This window comes from Mangifera indica, unplaced genomic scaffold (assembly GCF_011075055.1).
Source record: "Mangifera indica cultivar Alphonso unplaced genomic scaffold, CATAS_Mindica_2.1 Un_0053, whole genome shotgun sequence".
Taxonomy (NCBI): domain Eukaryota; kingdom Viridiplantae; phylum Streptophyta; class Magnoliopsida; order Sapindales; family Anacardiaceae; genus Mangifera; species Mangifera indica.
Window position 1 is genome coordinate 173,665 of NW_025401145.1, and position 21,613 is coordinate 195,277.

General features: G+C 33.9%; 4 protein-coding genes across 5 annotated transcripts; 2 read left to right on the top strand and 2 right to left on the bottom strand.

The window, feature by feature from the left end:
• Positions 1–3,155: 3,155 nt before the first annotated feature.
• LOC123206918 (transcription factor MYB56-like) lies at positions 3,156–4,711 on the top strand. Its single transcript, XM_044624201.1, has 3 exons — positions 3,156–3,461; positions 3,542–4,012; positions 4,186–4,711. The coding sequence occupies exons 1-3, from the start codon at positions 3,176–3,178 to the stop codon at positions 4,473–4,475; spliced, it is 1,047 nt and encodes a 348-aa protein (XP_044480136.1). The 5' UTR covers positions 3,156–3,175; the 3' UTR covers positions 4,476–4,711.
• A 5,146-nt stretch (positions 4,712–9,857) lies between these two features.
• LOC123206920 (probable calcium-binding protein CML45) lies at positions 9,858–10,651 on the bottom strand. The gene has a single exon (XM_044624205.1). The coding sequence runs from the start codon at positions 10,556–10,558 to the stop codon at positions 9,926–9,928; it is 633 nt and encodes a 210-aa protein (XP_044480140.1). The 5' UTR covers positions 10,559–10,651; the 3' UTR covers positions 9,858–9,925.
• A 3,479-nt stretch (positions 10,652–14,130) lies between these two features.
• On the bottom strand, positions 14,131–17,080 carry LOC123206898 (cyclic dof factor 2-like). Of its 2 annotated transcripts, none has more exons than XM_044624171.1 (2): positions 16,679–17,080; positions 14,131–15,845 (listed from the first exon to the last, which is right to left on the bottom strand). In XM_044624171.1, the coding sequence occupies exons 1-2, from the start codon at positions 16,871–16,873 to the stop codon at positions 14,556–14,558; spliced, it is 1,485 nt and encodes a 494-aa protein (XP_044480106.1). In that variant the 5' UTR covers positions 16,874–17,080; the 3' UTR covers positions 14,131–14,555. The 2 variants fall into 2 exon arrangements, with proteins under 2 accessions (XP_044480106.1, XP_044480107.1); XM_044624172.1 differs by lacking the exon at positions 16,679–17,080 and adding an exon at positions 15,938–15,962.
• A 2,915-nt stretch (positions 17,081–19,995) lies between these two features.
• Positions 19,996–21,182, top strand: LOC123206903 (uncharacterized protein At5g19025-like). The gene has a single exon (XM_044624179.1). The coding sequence runs from the start codon at positions 20,266–20,268 to the stop codon at positions 20,935–20,937; it is 672 nt and encodes a 223-aa protein (XP_044480114.1). The 5' UTR covers positions 19,996–20,265; the 3' UTR covers positions 20,938–21,182.
• Positions 21,183–21,613: the final 431 nt, after the last annotated feature.

Here is a 21,613-nt window from a genome sequence, read left to right on the forward strand (position 1 = left end):
GAAAACTTGAGTAAATTTTATCGTCAATAACCACTGATATCACAACGATGACAATAGTGAAGGTTGATAACGATAAGATCATGGTAGTGGTAAAGGAATGATGCTAGCAGCTAGAGTATCCAAAGAATTACAAAGATTTATTTATAAGTTTTTAAGCTCTTTAGAAATGATTTGACAAAGAGTTTGAGTTAAATTATCATATTTAATACATTTGGGTCATAAAAACCTTAGTTTTTTTTTAATTTTATGGATAGTTATATAGTTTTACCCATACACATTTAATTTTTTTAATAGAATTTGATTTTGAATAGAAAAGTATTCATTGTTTCATCTAGAGGTGAAAAAGTGTTTTTAACACAAACCTTGGCTTGTAAAATGTAATTTACTTTAGGGAGAAGGACTATTTCACCCCCAACTTTTGATGTGTTCTTAAAGTGCTACCCATGGCAGATGAAAATCCACTTTTTTCACCTATGAGCAATTAATATGGATGATTTCTGTTTGTATAAGGGTAAAATGTCTATTTTACCCTTATTAGATAAAATGACAAAAATACCCTTTAATTTAATCTCTCAATATTGATGTGAGGGTCTTACCATTCACCCCCCTTAGGTTTTAGAAACTAACATTTTCACCTTACCTAAAGTTTTTAAACTTTGAAAACTAACATTTTCACCCCCAAACCTAGGGTTTCCATATTTTTCAAAATACAACCGCCCCTCATAACTTTCAAAACTAGCATTTCACTCCCATTCTTCAACTTCATCTCCCGACGTCGTCTCTGGCGTCGTCACCGGCCTCCTCCTTCTCCTAGTGCGACGGCGGTGGTGCGACGAAAAGATCTTCATCTCCTCATCGCACAGTGCGACGAAGAGGTCTCTCTTTGTCGCTCCACCCAGACGACGAAGGATGACGCTTCGCCTTCCTTCGTCGCTCATCGAGTCGTCCAAACACGACGACGAAGCATCATCCTTCGTCTGTTCTTCCAGATTTGGATGACGTTTCGCCATCCAGATCTAGGTGACGAAGGGTCGTCCTTCGTCATCCTTTGTAGTCAGAGATGGGAGATCGATCGAATGCGTCGACCGTTGGTGGTGGCCGGAGAAGAAAGCAAACCCCAGGGGTAAAATGTAAACTTTTCAAACTTTAAGGATAGGTTAGTCATTATTTTTTAAAACCTAGAAGGGGAAAACGGTAAAATTTTAAAGTTTTAAGGTTTTAAATAGTAAATGATGATTTTACCCCTGTCCCTAACTGAAAAATTGGACGGCAGTTTGCTCATGGGTGAAAAAAGTGGATTTTCATCTGCTGTGGATGGTATTTTGAAAACGCATCAAAAGTTGGGTGGGAAATAGTCCTTCTCCCTTTACTTTATATATAAAAAAAATAATGTTATTTATATAAACAGTAAGTATTAACGAATATAAATAAATTGACATATCATCTTTATTTTCAAATTATTTAATTGACACATCAATTTATTTATATTCATTAATATTCGATCAGCCATACATAAAACACTACGGTATATAAGACCTCCGGGAAAGCCACATGGTATTATTTGTCATTTAGTATTAAAAAATAAGAAAACATTTGATAAAATTTTATTTTGAATTTAAGTCCTTGTTTATTGATTTGTGAATGGTGAGCTTTTTGCAGGGGACCAAGGCTTGGACTCAGGCAAACAGTTAGCCTTTTTTGTGAATTGATAGTGAGACACCCCATCATATTTAAAGAGAGAGAGTTTGAGTGTTCTATCGAGAGTTTTCTTTTGTTTGAATCTCTTGGACATACTCTTCATGAATGACACTGCTTGCCCAGAGAAATGCAAGAAGAGAAGAACGCAAAGGGGTGATTCAACCCTAATAAAAGTTTATCATTGAAAAAAACAAACATTCAATGTCGAAAAGGCAGAAAAAAATGGGGCACCGGTTGTACTCCATAGTCTTGGAGTGTAAACCGCACACTTCACTCGTCCAGGTTTTGCAGAGTGATTTTAACTTGCAATAATTGAGGGTGAGTACGATCTCACCTAATTTAATTCAAATAAATTAATCTCAAATTAACGTTTTAATTTGATAGTTTGATTTAAAATAATTTCTTTATTTATTCGATAACATTAATTATTTTATTAGTGATATTGTTTACCTTTTATCGACATGTTTATCTTATCATCAATCCTCTATTGACATTGTATATTAACTCAATCAAACTTAAGTTGGACATTAATTTGAGCTAAAACTGATCCAAATTTAGCTCCACTTGGATCAATTCCCCCTAGTAATAATATTTTACGTATAAATAATAGATATTTATCAATGAGTATAAATAAATTAATATATCATCATATAATTAAATAATTTTAAAACATATATTAAAATAAATAATCAAATTATTTATCATATAAATTTATTACTATTATTACATGTAGTATTACTTCTCTATCATATATCTTATAAGTGAAAAATAAAAAAAAAATCAGTTAATTGAACGAGTTTGTTATCATATAAATCCTAACAACAGTTTAGTTAAAAAGATAAGAAATTCAGAGTGAATCATAATTCATTTGATAACAAAATTATCTAGATTAAATATATTGTTTACCAATTTAAACTCGTAGAAGAAGTTAGGCCACTTTTTTTGGTTTAATCCGGAATTATTTTTTTTAGTTGAATAAAAAAAGCTTTAGATTTAATTATCAAATTTATAATACTATATCAAATAAATAAAAAATTTGATTTTAATGGAGCTAACCTAAGTTTCTTTGTTTCCATTCGGATTGATTTTGTTTCTTGATCACACAAAGGATGTAGCGTGTGTGACAAGTGAAAGAGATGAGTCCACAGAAACAGTCAAAATCCAGGTGATGGTGAGTCGAAGTGTAGTCAGGAACTCAGAACTCTCAGCTCAGGTCCTTAAACAAAGAAGATGATGATGAGTGGCCGTGTGGATTTCTGTTACAACAAAGCCAACCACGTTTTTTCTGCCGTCTAATTAACCACTTTTAACTCTTTCTCTCTCTCTTATCGCTTTTTTCTGCCACCTGCTTTTACCATTTATGGCTTTTAGAACATGAGTTTGCAACAGTTCCACAACAGCTACATCTGTCACTAAGAAAGTGACAGCCAGCTCCGATATTTATTCCACTACTACTACTTGCCTCAATAACTCATCAATGGAGGTGTTTTCCCACATGGGTTCTCTCCATGCTGCTCCAACTACTACAAATTCTGAGAAAAATAGTCTTAGTTACCTAGAAGATTCTGATGGGTTTGAAGAAAACACTTATAACTTGAGTGAGGATCATCATGTTGTGAAAGAAATGCATAGTGGTGGGCAGTCAAAGAGTAGTTCCAGAGGGCATTGGAGACCTGCAGAGGACACTAAACTCAAGGAGCTTGTTGCATTTTATGGTCCTCAAAGCTGGAACCTTATAGCTAAGAAGTTGCAAGGGAGATCTGGTGATTAGATTTCTTGGCTTTTCTCTATAAAAGGTTAAACCTTTTTCACTTGAGATTAATGTTATGTGTTTCTTTTTAAGGTAAAAGTTGCAGATTGAGGTGGTTTAATCAGTTGGATCCGAAGATCGACAAAAGAGCTTTCAGTGAAGATGAGGAAGAGAGACTAATGGCGGCTCATAGAGTTTATGGCAACAAATGGGCTATGATTTCGAGGCTTTTCCCTGGTAGAACTGATAATGCAGTTAAAAATCACTGGCATGTTGTAATGGCGAGGAAGTTTAGAGAACAATCCAGCGCTTATAGGAGGAGAAAACTGAGCCAAGCTGCTGTTCATAATACTGACCAAAACTGTGCTCAAAATATGAGCAATGTCAGCTTCATAAATCCAGCAAAAAGTCTCGACTCATTTGCACCTCCCATTGCTGCTGGTGGTGGAGATTTGTTTCTTGGATCTACAAGCAGCTGCAATAACTTTAACTTTCTCCCTCTTCATGATGATCAAAATCAAAGACCTAATTTTGCCGCTTGTGGAAATCAGAAACCTCCTTTTGGTTTGTCTTTTCCTCTTGTCATTCTTTACCTTTTTGTTACTTAATTTGTTGATTCTCATCTGGGTTTTTGTGCTTCCTTTCATTGGCTTATCTGCCATGTCTGGTTTTCTCAGTGCAACACTTTTTTTTTCCTCTCTTAATATCACTTCATTTTTTTATTTTTATTTTTGCAGGTTACAATGGAGATTACATGAGTTTAGGCCTGGAACAAGACAGCTCAAGCTTCAATATTTTCAAGCCTTATACCGTAGACAATAATTTTCCAATGCAACAATCAAACTACCAGCACCATTCTGCAGCTTTCTCAGAGACTATGGCATCGGCATCGGCGGCATCTCCAGTCTCAATCACTGAGCCATCATCTTCATCACTGTCACTTGCAGATACCACAGCAACCAGCCATTTTGAGACTAACATTTCACCACCATTTATAGATTTTCTTGGCATTGGAGCCGCTTCATGAAGAGCACAATTTTTCACGAGCAGGGATTTGAACCAAATATTGAGGTGCAAACACTATATCATCACTCATCATGTCAAGTCAGCAAAACAGCTTTTCTTAAGAAGGGATCAGCATATTTAATGTTCTCACAGAATATATTTTCCAAATTTGAATCAATGAACTTGTTTGCTTGCTTACCCACTCTATACATTTAACACCTCATAATAATTCTATCTTCTAAATCCTTTATGTTTCTAGCTATAATTTCCTAACACTACATTAATTCTATTCATTTTCGATGCAGTTATAAGAATGCTCTTTGCAACTATGCTGTCCCTAGGGCTAGGGGTATATTTAATACAATCTGAGTAGGGTTTAGAATAGTCTTAAGCTTGGATCGAAACCATAATATTTAGCACGAGTTTGAGATCACTAAAGTTAATGCGCATTATTATCAGAGGGTTATCAATAGAATGAACAATATTATTAAAAAGATAAACACTATCAAATGAATAAATGAGTTGATCTCAAATTGAGTCAAGTCATGAATTCAATTTGAGTCAACTCTAATCAAATCCATCCCAACATAGGGCTTGATTCAATTTGAATTATGGAAATCCAGTTTGAATAAGTCAAACAAGTTGTGTTAAAGCCTATGTGGACATTGCAGTTTATATAGACTCAAATTGAATCCAAAATAAAATTATTTTTAAGTCTTAGTTTGTCAATCTTAAATCTATTTCAAACTTTGTTTAGAGTTTTTTTTTGAGTCAAAATGCAGATTTTTTCCAATCTACATATATAACATGATTGGACTCTTAATCTGAGATTTCAGGTGATCTCCCAAGTGGGAAAGAAGGTAAAGAATGTGTGTGTTTATGGAGAAGAGGAAGAAGAGAGAGATAGAGAGAGAGAGAGAGAGAGAGAGAGAGAGTGTTACTTGTGTGAGTGACAAAATAAAGGGACTATTCAAAACATACTTCTCAGTTCTCTCATGGACCTGCAGAATTTCAGGCTAAAGATTTTACTTGTGACCAACTACTTTTCTTCACTTCACCATGAGCTCAAATTTTCTGCAACTCACGTGCGCACACAGATTTACTTGGATTTTTCACATCCTTTTTCTTCTGTCACGAGGACTCTGTTTCTATTTCTATCTTGGCCGGCCTCATACTTTTTGTGCTTTTCTGTTTGTTTTGAGGCTAAAAGCCAACTTATTGTTTGGGCCCCCACAGTTTCCTGAAAATTCCCACTCAGGAAGAATCCAGGAAATATGTAGGGGTAGACCTGAGCTCAAACACCAAATGGGCTTGTATGGCTCAAGTTTGAGTCTCAATCCAAGGTTGTAGATATAATTAAGATTAAGTCGAATTCAAACTTAAGTATGTTTAGTTTGGTCTAACTTACAAATTAATTAAATAATTTAAATCAATTCAAACTTGACTCATAGTTTAAATCAAGTCAAATTGTTTGATTGATAAGATAACGTTATTTTAACTATTATAAAACGATGTTATTTTATAACAATTAAAATGGTGTCATTTTTTTCAATAGTTTTCCCATAAACTCAAGTGAAAAATTCAAGCTATAGATATAAGCTGATCTACAAGCTTTAAACTCCACTTCGAGCCAAGTTTGAGCTTCCCTCCATTCCAAGTTGGTGAATTCTAATCATCTTATTATTTATTTAACCAGAACTTGAGTCAATCTATGTTGAGGCTGAACTTGTAATTAAACCTAGAAAAATGTAAATAAAATTGTATTTGGTAGGTTGAAAATTTTACATCTTTTCTCAATGAATATTAAAAATCATTTTTCCATTCAATGGCACAACTAAGTAGATATCAAGAATTAAGCAAATACAATTATCTCAGAACAATGACAAATCAAGTGTGAAGACATCCTGGTTCAATCCCAACTAAAAATTTCTTCCTTTCATTCATGGACATTTACACAGATGTTCTCTGGCTGAGTTTCACAAGCTACCTCAAGTTCTTCCTTGGTGAGAAGTCTGGTGGAATGAACAAGTAGTTTGCTTTGGAAGATGTACCGAATGCTTCCGAGTTTACTGGTTGCACTGAGAAATGGGTTCCGATTGCCTGAATAGTTTTCTCGATGAAAAGTGATCTAGACATGTAATCCTTCAGTGCCTGCAGTGCAGTTGGGAAGTAGAGAGTTGATAACTAATCAATGTTTGATCAATATACTATAAACACTTATAACAAATATCAATAATGTTATGTCAACGTTTGATTGAGTGATTTAAAATTATAAATAAAGTAACACATAATCACATATTAACACACCATAATTAGTATTTAAATTGATACTCATTATAAGTATATATAACATTATCCACACTTAAAACGGTTCATTTTCCATCCAAATTAAATGATAGTGAAAAGAAAGCAAATACAATTTCCTATTATTGCAATACACCCCATCACACAGTGAGCAAAACTAATGCACTTCACAAAACAAGCATACCAACAAATAGATATGCACAGAAAAGTGGAGCAGTATTTTAAGGGTCACATGTCAAAGGTTTTTTCACTTAGTTCTGACCATTTCAAGCCATCAGATCAGCAATAAAGCAGGATTAAAAACTTCTTCAAGGCAGTAACCAACTAATTGAAGCAGTATTTTCGGGGTTTCATGATATTGCAGGCAATTTAGGTGAACTCACAAAAATATTGCAAACAAGAAATTTACCAAATCTGTAGTCGGGAGCCCTGGCAGGTTTTTTCAGGTAAGCCATGTTCCCCACTTTATAATCCCACAGAAAAGAGGTGCTGTGTATCCATCATTTTTTGGTATAGACTGAGCATCTCCACAAAACTTGTGATCACCAAAGACGTAATATAAAAGCATATTTGGACAAATTATAAAGAAGGCAGAATCTTTTAACCACAAAGTATTAAAAGAAAATTACTACTATTTAATGCAGAGTAGATTTTGTCTAGAATTTTGCAAAACAATCTGCTCCAAGGCAAAACTAAACGAGGCCTGCAAACCTAGAAAGGAAATGACAATGCATTAAAACTAAGGCCAAAGGACTTATTCCCACCCAAGGTATAGTGAAATCCCCCACTTCCACCCTCTAACTTTCAAAAACCCAAACACCTATCCACAACCAAATTTTGGTTAAAAATTTCAATTAAGGTTATGGGTAAAACCATCATTTATCAAAAAAATTAAAGTTTTGTCACATTTTCCTCCCCCATATTTAAAAACTTACATTTTTCCCCCAACCCAAGGTCTGAAAAATGACAACAAACCCTTAGGGTTTGTTTCTCATCCTTTAACGCTAATTTCTCCTTCCTCAGCCTTCGGTCTAAGAAACCAGAGGAGAGATGAGGAGGGACGGGAGAATGGTCGACAACCGAGGAAGGAGAAGTAAGCGTCGGAGGAAGAGGAACAAACCCTAAAGGGGTTTTTGTCACTTTTTAAACTTTGGGTTGGGGGAAAATATAAGTTTTTAAAAATGAGAGAGAAAAATGTGATGAAATTTTAATTTTTTACTAAATATCAGTTTTACCCTTAATCTTAACTGAAACTTTTAACGAAAATTTAGTTGTAGTTAAGTTCGAGTTTTTAAAAATTGCAGGGTAGGAGTTTGGATTGGGTGGGAATAAGTCCTTTGGCCTAAAACTAAAGCACTTTTGTGATTGGACCACAGCAACAATTCTTAATAAAGAGTACCCAGGAATATGGATACGACAACAGAGTATATGATCTGCAGACTAGCATACATGTTTCCAAATCTGCTTCTTGCACTTCCAGATTTTGCAGGGAGAAAGAATAAAATTTCACATAGGATAGGATTTATTCATCTTTTCCTTCAAATTTTAAGAACAAATTAAGTAAATACTTAATTGTCCAAATAAGTTTGGGTATCAAAGTGTCATTTTTCAAGCATGAAACACATAAAATTTTAATAACAGATGAAGATTCGTACGTTGAATGAAAATCTTCTATCAGATTACAAGTAAATTAAAAAAAGAAAGAAAGAAAAAAGAATCTTTTACCATTCTCACATGGTTGAAAATCACTAGTCCCTCCAAGACATCACGGAACGGGGACACGGTTGCACACCAGGAACAGCATCCTTGTCGCATATTAAGGTGACAAAAATAGCCCCATTGTCAACAACAGTACCTCCCCCCAGTAAACCTTCTAATCACCAGAACCCAACTTCAAGAAGGAAAGGCTTCCTACTCAAATTAAATCTGTTTCAAAAAGCGTACATTAGCCAAAAAGGAACAGGATTTTTAGTCAATAGATTAGTGCACTGTTAAGGAAAACTAAATGAATCAACGTACCCAGAGAACCCCATGACGATGGCAGGCATATCTGCTCCATCATTTATGATACACCAGTAGCCAGATGATGTACGAAGCAGCTTTTCCCCCAAATATAGTTTATTTTAAATGGGAGTTCCATTTAATCTCACAAGATTCATCAATGGAAGCCCCAGCTTTCTTGCACATTGTTGTATTGTCATTCAACCCCTCTATAATTTACCAAGAAAGAATATGAATTATCAATCATTCCTAAAAGAACCAAGATGTTAAAAAATATAAAAGCACATGTAAAGAAAGAGATTGAAATGGAACTTATCGATAACTTATATTAAACAGATGTTGGGTTCACTACAGTTTTTCAGGAAATTGAGTGTTATTGAGTACTTTTACATCACTCAAAACTTAATTTATCTAACGACTCCTTTACCTTCTTAAGTCTGCCTACACTCTTAAGTGGTTATTATACTCAGAATCAAGAACAGAGATTACATTATCTCTCTGAATCCAGCTATCCTATGATTTTATAGGTGTACTAACAATATGTCATTAGCACTTTGCACAAGTGTTTAGCTAACTTGAACAGCAATGGTAGAGGTATTCAAGTACAAGAGCATAGGTTTGAAACTCATTGATAATATACCATGATCATAATAGTTGTAGTCAGTTTAATACGGAGTGATAGTCAAACTCAATCAAAAACGTCTTGTTAACATATAAAAATTTGCCTTTGCTTGCGAGAGTTCGTTTAATCATGAAGTATCATAGTAACATCCAATACTATTGATCCAAACTACTGAAGTTTGAATTGAGTTCAATATTTGAGTTTTAGTCAGTTAAATTAAATCCAAAATTAAATTATTTTCACTGAAATCAAGCAAAAATTTATTTATTTTGAATTAAATCTTTTTTATTCGAATTAATTCGAAATAGGATTTTATTTAGACACAATCTCAAGTCGAATGATATCCTGATTAAAATATAATTAATTTTACTTTGGAAAAATGTAAGAGATTGACAGAGCAACCCAAATACTATTTTCTCAAAATTCTCGAATGATATGGTAAAAAATTATGGACCAAAAACTTGACCAGGAAAAAGCTGAAAACTCAAAACACGGAATTTTTTAATGCCAAGTTTTGATTGTAATTAATTTCTGAGCAAAAAAAATTACAATTCAACAAAGCTTTTCTCCATAAACTTTACAAATTCTTTGAAATCAATCATTCCATCTCCATTTTCATCAAATTTTCCAATCATTTTTCTGCAATTTTCCAGCTCAAATCCTTCTTTCATTCCCAACAATCGAAAAACTCTCAGCAATTCCCTCTCATCAATGAACCCATCTTTGTTTTGATCATAAACATCAAACGCCTCCTTAACTTCCTCGAAGCTCGGTTCCTTCTCCTCAAACAAGCCGGAAAACTCCCTGGAACCCATTTTTCCTGGCAGCTCCTCCCCTCCAGGGCCGCAAAAAAGTGTCAGGTTTTTCATCACCATCTCAACTTCTTCTCTTAACAGGCTTCCATCATCATCACCTTCACCGTCATCTTGCTTCTCCTGGAAGCAATAACTACGGGAATCGGCAGAATCTCGGCTCTTGAGATCGTTGCAAGTTTCTGCATGGCAAGAATGAAGCTTGAACAAAGAAAACAAGAATCCTGACAATAAATTATGGACCCCGTGGACCAAAGTGAAAAATCTTTCAAATAATGAAACAATAACGCAAGGAACAAAGACAAAGGAAAAGAAAGACTGGTGGGTATTTTTGTCAGCTGAAGATGATGATGATGATTTCTCCATTGGAATAAGATATTATAAATGGTTCAATTCCATCAACAGATTGCTAGAGCTAGAGGAATATTTCACATTGATTTGATTGTGGAGGAAAGAGAGGGAAAGGCTATAAATATTTATACGGAGTATTGTTTGGTGAGAGGAAATTGCCATGAGTCTACGGAAAAAAAACCTGGAAAGTACAAGAAAGAAACGGCCAGGTTGGAAGTTTCTGTGGTGCTGCGTATTAGGTGGTTCAATGGTTAAAAAAGGTGTTTCAGGCTGGCCTGCCTCTTTCTTGGATTTTCCAAGAGTCTGCCGCTTCTGCCTTTCACGTTATCCTTAAGTTGACCTTTACGAGATGAGGCACGATTTCTTTTAGGTCCTAATATTTTGTTCAAGTATCATTTTGACCCTCTAAAATAAAAAGTAAAAAAAGTCTTAAATCTCTATTTTAGTAAGAGTGATTATATATTTAATGATTAATTATAAAATTCTCTTGAATTTTTTTAATATCTTTATAAATTATTTATCATTTGGATTATCAGTTAGATCAAACCACTTTCTCTTGTCAAATCTATGTTTGGTCTGACTCTGAAAATATTAGTTAAGACAAAATTAAATGAGATGAATATAAGAATATGATTTATTTTTTAAACAACAAATCAAATATGTTTGTTTCATTTAGTAATCTTGTTTATCCATTATATTATATTCATTCCAATTTATTCAAACTCATAATGAACAAATCGAGTTCAAATTAAAAATTGAAAATGAACCAAAATTAAGTTAATCTGACCATTTGAATTTGAGTTTGATTCAGATCTAATATAAAGTTAAAGAAATCATTTACGAGCCAAGTTTAAGCTTTAATTAGTTAATCTCGAATCGATCTTAAACAATATCTTTTGGATTCAAGTTAATCTCAAACTAACTCTTACTTAAGTTTGATACAGATAGAATTCAACCCTGCAATCCTTATCCAAGGGACCTAAGTAAATATTTTCTGATTTTATATGGACCAATTGTTACTTTCTTATTTTAGTGAACCAAATGGATGTACACATCAGGGCCTACATGTAAGAATCCCTACAATTGGAGTTTAAAAAAAAAAAAAAACCATTGAAATTTCTTGGAAATAAATCGAGGGCTGCCGTTTTTCGAATCTCACTTAAAGCCTTCAGCCAAGAGTCAATTGTGGCATAGTTGTTATAATTTCTTATGTTTACTTCTGTAAATGCTCGGAAACTTTGGACAAGCAGGGTGGAATTTTTAGTGCTTGGAAATCTTTGCATTCTTTATTTCTTTTCCCACACGTTGTCTCAATTTCGGACGTGAATGAAGGGAGGTTGGTAAAATGCATGTTTTAAAACCTGGACCAAACCATTTGGTTGAATTGGTTCGACCAGGCTCAACACAGTGGCATGCTTATGTCAACCATTATATTGTTTTTATAAAATTTTGGCCAGTCTCAACAATTATATTAGCAAAAAATAAATTTTGTTTAATTATATATTATTCTAATTTTTATTTAAATTAAACCTGGAAAATGAGTTTGTATTGATGCTTTGATCAAGTCAATATTTAATCCAAATCTGAAGACTTCAGATAAAATGAGTGACACTCCAATGGAAATTACAGTGAAAAATACTCATTTTTAGTCATTTTCCCCGTAATATTTTGCATTATTAGTGGAAAAGTTTGAAGTAATTGATGTAAACTAAATTCAATTTTAAATGAAAAATGACATAATGATGAATACGTCATTGAGGGAGGGAGGGATAGTCATATTGTGGAAGATTTTGGTCAGTGCAAAGTCATGGTGGAAGATGATCAAAGTGTGTGATTCATCACAACGGAGAAATTTCTTGGAAACCTAAAATAATTTTCATTTTTTTAAAGCAAGGATGTGATCATGAAAAACATGGAAAGGCTCTGTGGATTCTTAGGCCCAATCACTCTAAGCCCGGTCCATGATACTCAATCGTTTAACCAATTTACAAAAATACCGGTTTGACCAATATTTTAATTGGTAACCAAACTAGATTTTTTGTTACCTTGTTTTTCGATCCAATTTTCAGTTAAGATATCAATTTGGTTTAGTTTACGGATTTTTTTTGACCCCAACAGTTTTCAACAGGCATGCAGTGAGAGTCTTGGTCTCCTCCTATTACTTGGGAGCTTGCTGATTAAATTCTGTTTTCAATTTATGATGGAATCACCTTTCCCTTGCAAAGTAAAGACTTGAACTAACAAGTACACTTGATGAATGTCATAATCAAAAATTTATTGGGAGATCAATTTTAGTGGCTGAAATTTAATAGGGCCTACCTTGAACAAAATTGACTCGATATTTAAATCGTAGGACTAAAATTGTGTGAGAATTCAAGTGTAAGGTAATAGACGTAGATACTATATAAAAAAATATGGTTTTTAATATGAAATTTATATTATTTTAAACTATTCAATATCAATAATTAACTTTTGGAGTGTGTTTCTTTAAAATTTGTATAATTTAATGTCGGAATCATCATTATATTTTTCAATTGCAATTACGTCAGTGTTGGAGATAAAGTAAGCATTGTAATGTTTACTTGAGATTAACAAGGAGCTAAAGTACAATCAATCTAAGATTATGGAATATGATGGCATGTTAGGATTCTTATTACAAGGTGTGAGACTTTAATCCTATATCAAAAAGCATAGCATTCTTGTGTGGGTTTATTTGGCCCCAAATATGATGAAAAAAGAAGGAAAGAAAGAAAAAGAGTTTGCCCTTCCATGAAGAGCAAAATGACACCAGGAGAGTAGGGTAAGCCAGTGAGCAGTCCAAGCAAAGAGACTTAATAGCATCACATGCTTTGGCCTTTGGGTCCCCTAACCAGTTCATGGCTCACAAAAATGCCCACCAAACATTCATCAACAATATCACAAAATATCTAGACCATTTTTGAGAGTCCAAATATCACATTATCTATGTATTTATCTACCAGAATTTTATTATATATTTGATTTATACAGTTCTACATTACATAGAAGTTTACAACTTCTGTACGGAAAATTCAACGCATTATAGTATGTGGTTATGCTATATTCCTCCTGATATGATCGGTTTTGCTTTCATTAAATATTTGCTTGGTTAGAGGAAAACATAAAGGAAAACAAAAAGGAAAAACCAAGAAAAGAAAGCCAAAAAAGATGAAAAGTATAACCTTTTATGATCAGCTTTTTACCTTTTGGTGCTAGTTGTTTTGCTGTATGGGGTGCAAAAGAAAGGCACTTGGCCTTTTGTGATGAGAATTCATGTCTATCTACAACGTGTAGGGTCTGATAATTTTTTTTTTTTGGTCTTGTCAACTGGCACTTACCATATCCTCTTCTCTCCACCTTCAGTTGCCCCAATATTCACTGTTTTGGCTCCATTGAACCCGATTTAATTGCTCGCTTGAATTTTTTTCCTTTTATATACATGAACAAAGAACAATCTTCAATCCAAGCTTCTGATATGCATATTCTGCAGAAAGATTCAATTTTGTTACAGCTGCTGGGTAACACATCAGGAAACTTGACATGATGGAGTTAAAATTCTTTCAGAAGACTGAAATACCAATAAGAAGTTAATTTTCATTCCCAAATTTATTTGAGTACACCTGGGATTTATGGTACACAAACTCACGCTGATCTAGTTCTCACTAGTTCATATATAAATATGTACATAAACTCACAAACCATCTACTGGGAAACAAAAAGCATCCGGTTGTACTGCCATCAAACAGAAACAAGAAAAAAATCAGTTGCCACCTCAGCTAAGCTCTCATTTTCTATTGGAGATATGACAGGTTGAGAGAACACATAACAGTGTTCCTCTCCGTGCAATTGCTTTGACAGTTGATTTTTTATAAGAGGATAGTGAATGTGTATGACCTCAGTTGTGTGTAAATTTGAGTGGATTTGTAGGGATCAGTTAAACACCACCAAGATGCTTGCACCACTTCAAACAATTACAAGTTGATCACCTACCTAATTATGAGAGCTCTTGGAAATTTAGTGACCTAGATAATGCAGCTGGATTGGCTTTTAAGACCAGAGAGGTTTCTGCTACATGATTCTTTTCTTTGCCCTTTGGTTGGAATGCCTTAAAGAGTCCTCCCCCACCAATGGAATCAGTCTTATCATTCTTAATCCCCAGCGTTCTCCAAATAGAGCTCTTTGCAGCTTCTCCCGGATCATCAATCCTCAATGTTTTTGGAATCCAAAGACATTTCTCAGCATTATTTTCTTTATGTGGTTCCTCTTCTCCAGAGTTGCTTTGTTTTACCATGTTCTCATCCCTTGAATGCTTCCCCAAAGTTGGAGAGTTAGGACCTGAACTGGGAGTTTTGGGAGAAGATGGTTGAGGAATCCAACAAGGACCAGGTATGGTACCCCAGTAAGCTGCTGCAGGGTAGAATGGCATTGGAAAACCTGGAGGACAGAATGCAGGCGGGGGAGCTGGAGAGGTCCACTGAGCTGAAGTCCATGGGTAAGGCCATGGAGGCACAGGATAACATAGCAATTGAGGTGGGAAGCCTTGACCATTCAGCATAGCCGCCTCTTGTGGTGCAATTTTGCTTGCCTCATCCTTTGAATTTGAAACTGTCATTGAAGATCCATTTGAATGAGCATCTCCAGTCTCTCCACCTCCATAAGTAAGTTGAATTTGTGACTCCTCCGGTTTATGAAAGCCATTTGGAGAGCAATTTCTCATTGTTTTATCAGCAATGTTTAAAACAGAAGCCACTGATTCACAAAGAGGTGTGTCTGAGCCAAAGGTGAGTACAGTACCATTAGTTTTTAATGCAGGATGGTGGACTCCATTAGGAACATCAGTTCGACCATTTTGCAGTGCTTCAGACACAGTTATGTGACGGTAGTGTGTAGCTGAGTTCTTGCTCTTTCTACGTCCAGCACCTACAGGTACATTTCTCATTGTCCCACCTGCTGTCCAGTATCTCTGGCAGTTCTTGCAGAAGTGTCGTGGTTGATTAACATTGTAATTGTTGTAGTAGCAGAACTTAGTGTCCATACTATTACAACGTGGGCATGGAACAATCTTGTCAGGTTTCTTCAAAGTCTTCTCTTGTGAAGTACTAGGCTCACTATGGTCTTCTTCTATCTTTGAAGTTTCTGAAGTAGTGTTCTCCTTCTCATCAGATGGTGTTTTATGGTTCTCAATCATCTCCGCAGTTGCATCTGGATTTGAAGACTCTTCAGAATACACTGGCGGGGATCCATCCTCCTGTTTAGTCTCAGTAGGCTTTTCCCCCGGTAGATCCTGAAATTATTAGAAATTCCATAGTCACAATAACCATCAAAACCAAAAACAACAAATATCAGAAATTTTTGGACTGACTCCATTGGGCTTACAACTTTCATGTGGCAGAGAGTGGATTAGTTCAACCCAAACCTCTAACGCGTACAAAAAAACTGACATACAATATTGAAACCACGAAACCGTGTTGTCATTCTAATTCATCCCAAGAAAAGGCTTACATCAACTCTTTGGAGTTAACAAGCAGTCCCCATGACAAATTTCAAAATGATGTCAGAGCACTAACAGCTTAGCTAAAAGCATATAATAGAAATCGGATAGGACGCGAAGAGGATGAAATAGCAATAAATCAGATGGAAATTTCAGTGAGGATCTATAAAATACTGATCATCTTATCAATAACTAACACTCAAACCAAATATAAAGTAGCTATAACACCAAATTCTCATCAGCGACCACTCAATAGTACTTATGGACTAAGAAAATTCCATGTTTTGCATATAATCATTGAGCCAAAAATAAAGAAAGCAATCAGTCAGAAATTACCAAACTTTCTGATGAAAAATTAAATTATTTGCCCTACAAACCAGAAAAGTAAAAGCAGAAAAAATATCAAATGGCCAAAATCAACCATGATAGAGCAGAAAATTAGCAAGTTCCTAACTTGAATTATAACCTAAACGAACCAAAAAAAATCCAAACCAAAACAAGTAAATCTCTAATTTCAGTCCAACTCAAAAAACCAAACCAAAAAAAGACCGGCCCACTTCCTATTTTCACCTCACCAACAAAGGGTCACTTTCAAAACCGACAATTTCACAGTTCAAATCTCGTACCTTTTCACACACTCTTTCTTCTTCATCCATATAATCTCTGTTCTTATCCTCCTCCAGCGAAGAACCCACCGAACAGGACGGATCCCGTTCGATACTCTCGTCAAAAGAACCACCGGCAGGAGCAGCCGAGGACACCTCAGGCAGAGGAATCGTCCTCCCAAAGAGCTTGATCCCCTGGTCTTTCGGCTCCACCATTCTCTTTCTCCCCAGAAGATAAACTAAAAGCCCAAAAAAAAGGAAAAACAAAAACCAAAAACGAAAACAGATAAAACGGTGAGTTTTGGATAGTGTTGGAAGAAGAGAAAGTGATTTTATTGCTTTGTTTGTTGGTTGTTGCTGTAAGAAAGCAGAAGAGAGACGAAGAGATCTGAGACACGGTATGTTGTATTGCGTTGCATTGTGTTGTGTTGTGTTTTTATGACTTGTTTTTGTGTTGGGGTGTTGTTGGTCACGTGACTGACACGTCATCGCTTTTCAAGCGTTCTCAGCCACAAGTTTGCTTTGTGGCCTTAAAAGATATCTTTCTCTACTTCCCTCTTTTTGATTCTCTTCCCTTTCTTTTCTTCGTTTCCACGTCATAATTTTTTTTTAATTTTACTTTTCTTTTCCAATTTTCAATTCAACTCCTCGCCTGGAATAATCACTTAATTCATCGCCAGCCTTTTTTTTGCTCGCGTCCCTCCACAATTTTTTAATTTAAAAAATCTTTTAGTGTTGGTAAATCGTTAGCAGGAATATCTACACTTTGCCTTATATTACACCACAACAAATCAGATAACTTTGTTTTGAGGATTTAATTAAATATTAAAATAATATATTATTATATAATTTAATCAAATATTTAAAATTAAATATATATAATATTGTTTATTATACAAAGCATACACTTCAATCATGTGTAGATTACAAAAAATAATAATAATAAAGACTTATATTTAAAGGTGGATTCTATCGTAATTCGAATTATAGTTTAGATTTAATAAGTGGAGTTCAAGTTCAAGGATTAGATTATTTTTCATAAACTAATTAATTCAAATCAATATGAATATTTAAGTTCAAGTCAACTTAACTTGAATACAAAGTTAAATTATTTTTAAATCAAATTCAATTTTTAATTTACCGATCTTGAATTAATCGTAAACAAACTCTTTTAAATTTAATATTTTATTAAATAATATTATATGTATTTATTTCAAATATATAATAAGTACACATTTATTATGTCATTACATAATTAAATGTTACTTTATTTTTAATTAAAAATCGTTCAATTACATAATAACATATATAAGTATATACTTATTTGTATATTCAAATAAGGTACACATAATTTTATTGTATTTTGTTATCAATAAGCCATTAGAATTTATTTTATTATCAATTAATAAACATTAAATTTTATTTTATTTTCATTTTTGTTTATGAAGATTGTTTTTATTTTTGTTTTTGCTATTGTCGGAAAATTCTCTTCTTGTATAATGCAAGGTAGGGTGAAGACTTGACATTTAAGATCAAGTTGTCGTCTCTAATCATTATTTTTTAATTTTTATTATAACACTTCAAACTTAATTTTATCTATTTGTGACTTTATTTTTGTTGGTTTTTTTTTTTGGGAAAATCAGAATTGGCCCATTGCTTGACTCTTCTTGTCTTGTCAATTTTTTATATCTCTATCTATGAATGTTGTTGAAATGACTCTTTTCCAAAAGTCCAATTTGCAATTTGTATGTCAATTTTAGTCCATAAATGCTTGTTTCTTTTTAAATTGATTTGGTATAAGGGATAAGAGCAATACAATAGGTGTGTTCGTCCGATGATAGCATCATTTTAACAATTACAATTAGATTTTGTCTATATTTGATAATCAAACAATCGATAATCATGAAAATGATCAAATAATTATTGGTTATATAGTTATGCATTAAAAACACGTCTTATAAATTATACAAGTAAATAATTCACTTATCACTATGATTATATTTGATTCGAGGTGAGCACGAACAAAATCCAATTTAGGATATATTCAAATATGAAAAAACTAGTTTGAAATCAATTAATTGGGATTTGAATTCAATTTAAAAATAATTTAACTTTATATTTAACCGATTTAACTCAAAATATATTTTATTTTTAAACGATTTAAACTTTATTTTATTTATGAAAATAATTCAATCATTAATTTAAACTTGACTTAGTGTTTAAATAGCTCGAATCAAATGTAACTCTATTTATCATATATATAGATCTCTATTATATTATATTTAAAAAATTCAATTTAAATACTAAACTTAAAAAAATTGTACCATAAAGAAAAAAAATTCACATGCATGGAGATGGAGCTACATTATATCTAATTTTTCATTTCAATCATTTTCTTTTTTGTCATCATTTTGAAAAAAATAAACATTTTTTACGAATTAATATAGAAAAAAAAAATGTCACCCATTTTGCCGATGCTTTGCCGAGTTTTTTTAGGGTTCACATTTCCACGGCGGAGATACCGATTTCATTACAATAAAGTAAAATTGAGCCAACTTGATGTCCACATCAGCATCTAATGTCAAGGGTAACACGTGAGGTGGAGCCCACGCAACTTCCACGTCATAGAAAATTCTAGGTAGGCCCCACCACCAAAAAGTAAAGTGAAAAAGAGCCAACAACCCTAATCTTAATCCGAAACCAATGGCGTTGTCCCGCGTGTCCCTTTAAGTACACGTGTTAAGCATCTTCCCGCTAAACCCGAGAATCTGCTTCTAGTGGCTGAGTTTTTTCCTCTGTAGATGGATATTCGCTCTGGTGTCAACACGTGGCCCGACAAAAAAGCTGGTATGTACGCTTGTAGAATTCTCATTGGGTGACATTAAATGAAATGATTAGAGATTAACACGTAATCAAATAAAAATCTATATTTTAATCAAGGGTGATGATCACTGACACGTGTAAAATGCCACTTTTTTCTTTTTCAATATTTAAATATTTTCCTTTTTGGACTTTTGCACAAGCGAAAAGGTTGTGACTTGTCACTTGTGATGGAACATTATTATTATTTTAATTATTAATTATTATGATTAATAGTTGACAAACTTTTAATTATCTTGAATCGACGTTACAATTAGGCCTTAGGTCCAATAAATAGATACTAACATGAAAGAACTTGTGGGCCTATAAAGCCCATAGAAAAGCCCCACCACCAAATCATTTTCAAATCAAATGATTACATCATCAACATAATCAAAAGCCCATGAATTAGCCCATACAAAATTCTACATGCGGTTCAACTCAAGCGTCTTCTTCATTTCTTGGCGTGTATTATTTGACTCTCTCTTATAAGTTATATGTTTAAAGGTGTTTTCGTTGTCGTTACTGTTTATTCATCTTCTCTGAAGCTGGTGCCTAATATTAGGCTAAAAAGTTTTTATTTTGATTTAGTTTGAATTTTCTTGATCCGTTTGTGGCCCAGATTGATACCGTTTGTGATAATCCGATTTGAATTGATTTTTATATGTTTTCGGGATTTAATCAACTGGGTTGTTCTTTATTCTGGGGGATTGTATTGGGTTTTGATTAAAACAGGATCTTGACTTGCGATGGTCTATATGCAGAACTCAATCTCGGTCTGCAACTCCATTGACCAAATCTTAAAGATGGCGAATTGTGTGAATTCAAGTGATTTTAATCCAAAATCAGGGCAAAAAAAGATACCCAGTTCGCCAAATTGTTCAAAAATTCCTTGTGAAGGATCAAGGTTTAGATCAGCTGTCATTGATTTGGTAATTTTGCTAGCTGTTATGACTGCCTGTGGCTTCTTGTTGTTTCCTTATGTTAAGGTCGTAATATTTACATCAATCGAAATATTTGTCCCCGTGTTTTATCTTGTTAAAGAGGAGTTGATTAGGAACCCAATCATTTATGCATCAATAGGGCTTAGCTTTTGTTGTATTGCTATGGTTGTTTGGATTATAATTTTGTGTACAACAAGGAAATGCGGGAACCCCAATTGTAAGGGCTTGAGGAATGCTGCTGAATTTGATATTCAGTTGGAGACCGAGGAGTTGGTTAAGGAAAGTGGTGCTGGCAGTGGTGTTAAAAAATGGTTGTTTGAATTGCATCGCGATCATCATAGAGAATTAGAGGCCGAGCTTAAGAAGATGGCGCCACCTAATGGTAGAGCTGTGCTTATTTTTCGTGCTAGGTGTGGATGTCCTGTTGGGAGATTTGAGGTTCCGGGATCGAAGAAGCACAAAAAGATCAAGAAGTAGGAATTATATAAGGAATTGGAATTGGATAGGGAGGGTAATCCAATGCTACAGGAGTAGTAATAAGGATGAGAGGTGTGGCTTTTGCTTCTCTGTTGTTAAATAAGCTCTCATGCAATAAGTTCTAAGGGATTATGTACACTTGGTTAGTATAAATATCTTTACCTGGCATTTATTTTATCTGGTATTTTATGATAATGTACTTCTTTTTAGTTTCTGATTTGAATTGGATACTGAATTTCTGGTTTTATTGTTTGTAGTTTTGGTCCATCATATTCATTTATAGGATATGGTTAAACTTTTTTGCATAATTTATTCTTGATCTTCTTGATTGGTGTTAAGTACATTTAAAAATAGGTTAAATACATAGACAATAATCCGGAGTAGGAGAAAAGTGAGAAGTTTTGTCTATTCTTTTTCAGTGGAATATATGTGATGAAAAAATTGGCGCTTATATATATAATTATCTTTTTGCATGGTATAATAGTTATATAGTTGGTAGATCTCAGAGCTAGATAATGATTTTATAACTGTAATATATGGAACTCTGGGCACTCTTTAGTGTCATCGTATGACATGAAAAGTTTGGAGCTCTTGTTGACTGCTTGAAATTAGTGTTGTTTCTTGACTTTATGCTGTTAATGAAAGAGAATAAAGTTAGTCCTATTAATTGAATGAT

Coding starts and splice junctions, on each gene's coding strand:
- LOC123206920 (XM_044624205.1), bottom strand. CDS start 10,558: ATGGAGAAATCATCATCATCATCTTCAGCTGACAAAAATACCCACCAG.
- LOC123206898 (XM_044624171.1), bottom strand. CDS start 16,873: ATGGTGGAGCCGAAAGACCAGGGGATCAAGCTCTTTGGGAGGACGATT. Junction 15,846..16,678: donor AAGAAAGAGTGTGTGAAAAG/GTACGAGATTTG, acceptor TAATAATTTCAG/GATCTACCGGGGGAAAAGCC.
- LOC123206918 (XM_044624201.1), top strand. CDS start 3,176: ATGGAGGTGTTTTCCCACATGGGTTCTCTCCATGCTGCTCCAACTACT. Junction 3,462..3,541: donor GAAGTTGCAAGGGAGATCTG/GTGATTAGATTT, acceptor TTTCTTTTTAAG/GTAAAAGTTGCAGATTGAGG. Junction 4,013..4,185: donor AAATCAGAAACCTCCTTTTG/GTTTGTCTTTTC, acceptor TTATTTTTGCAG/GTTACAATGGAGATTACATG.
- LOC123206903 (XM_044624179.1), top strand. CDS start 20,266: ATGGTCTATATGCAGAACTCAATCTCGGTCTGCAACTCCATTGACCAA.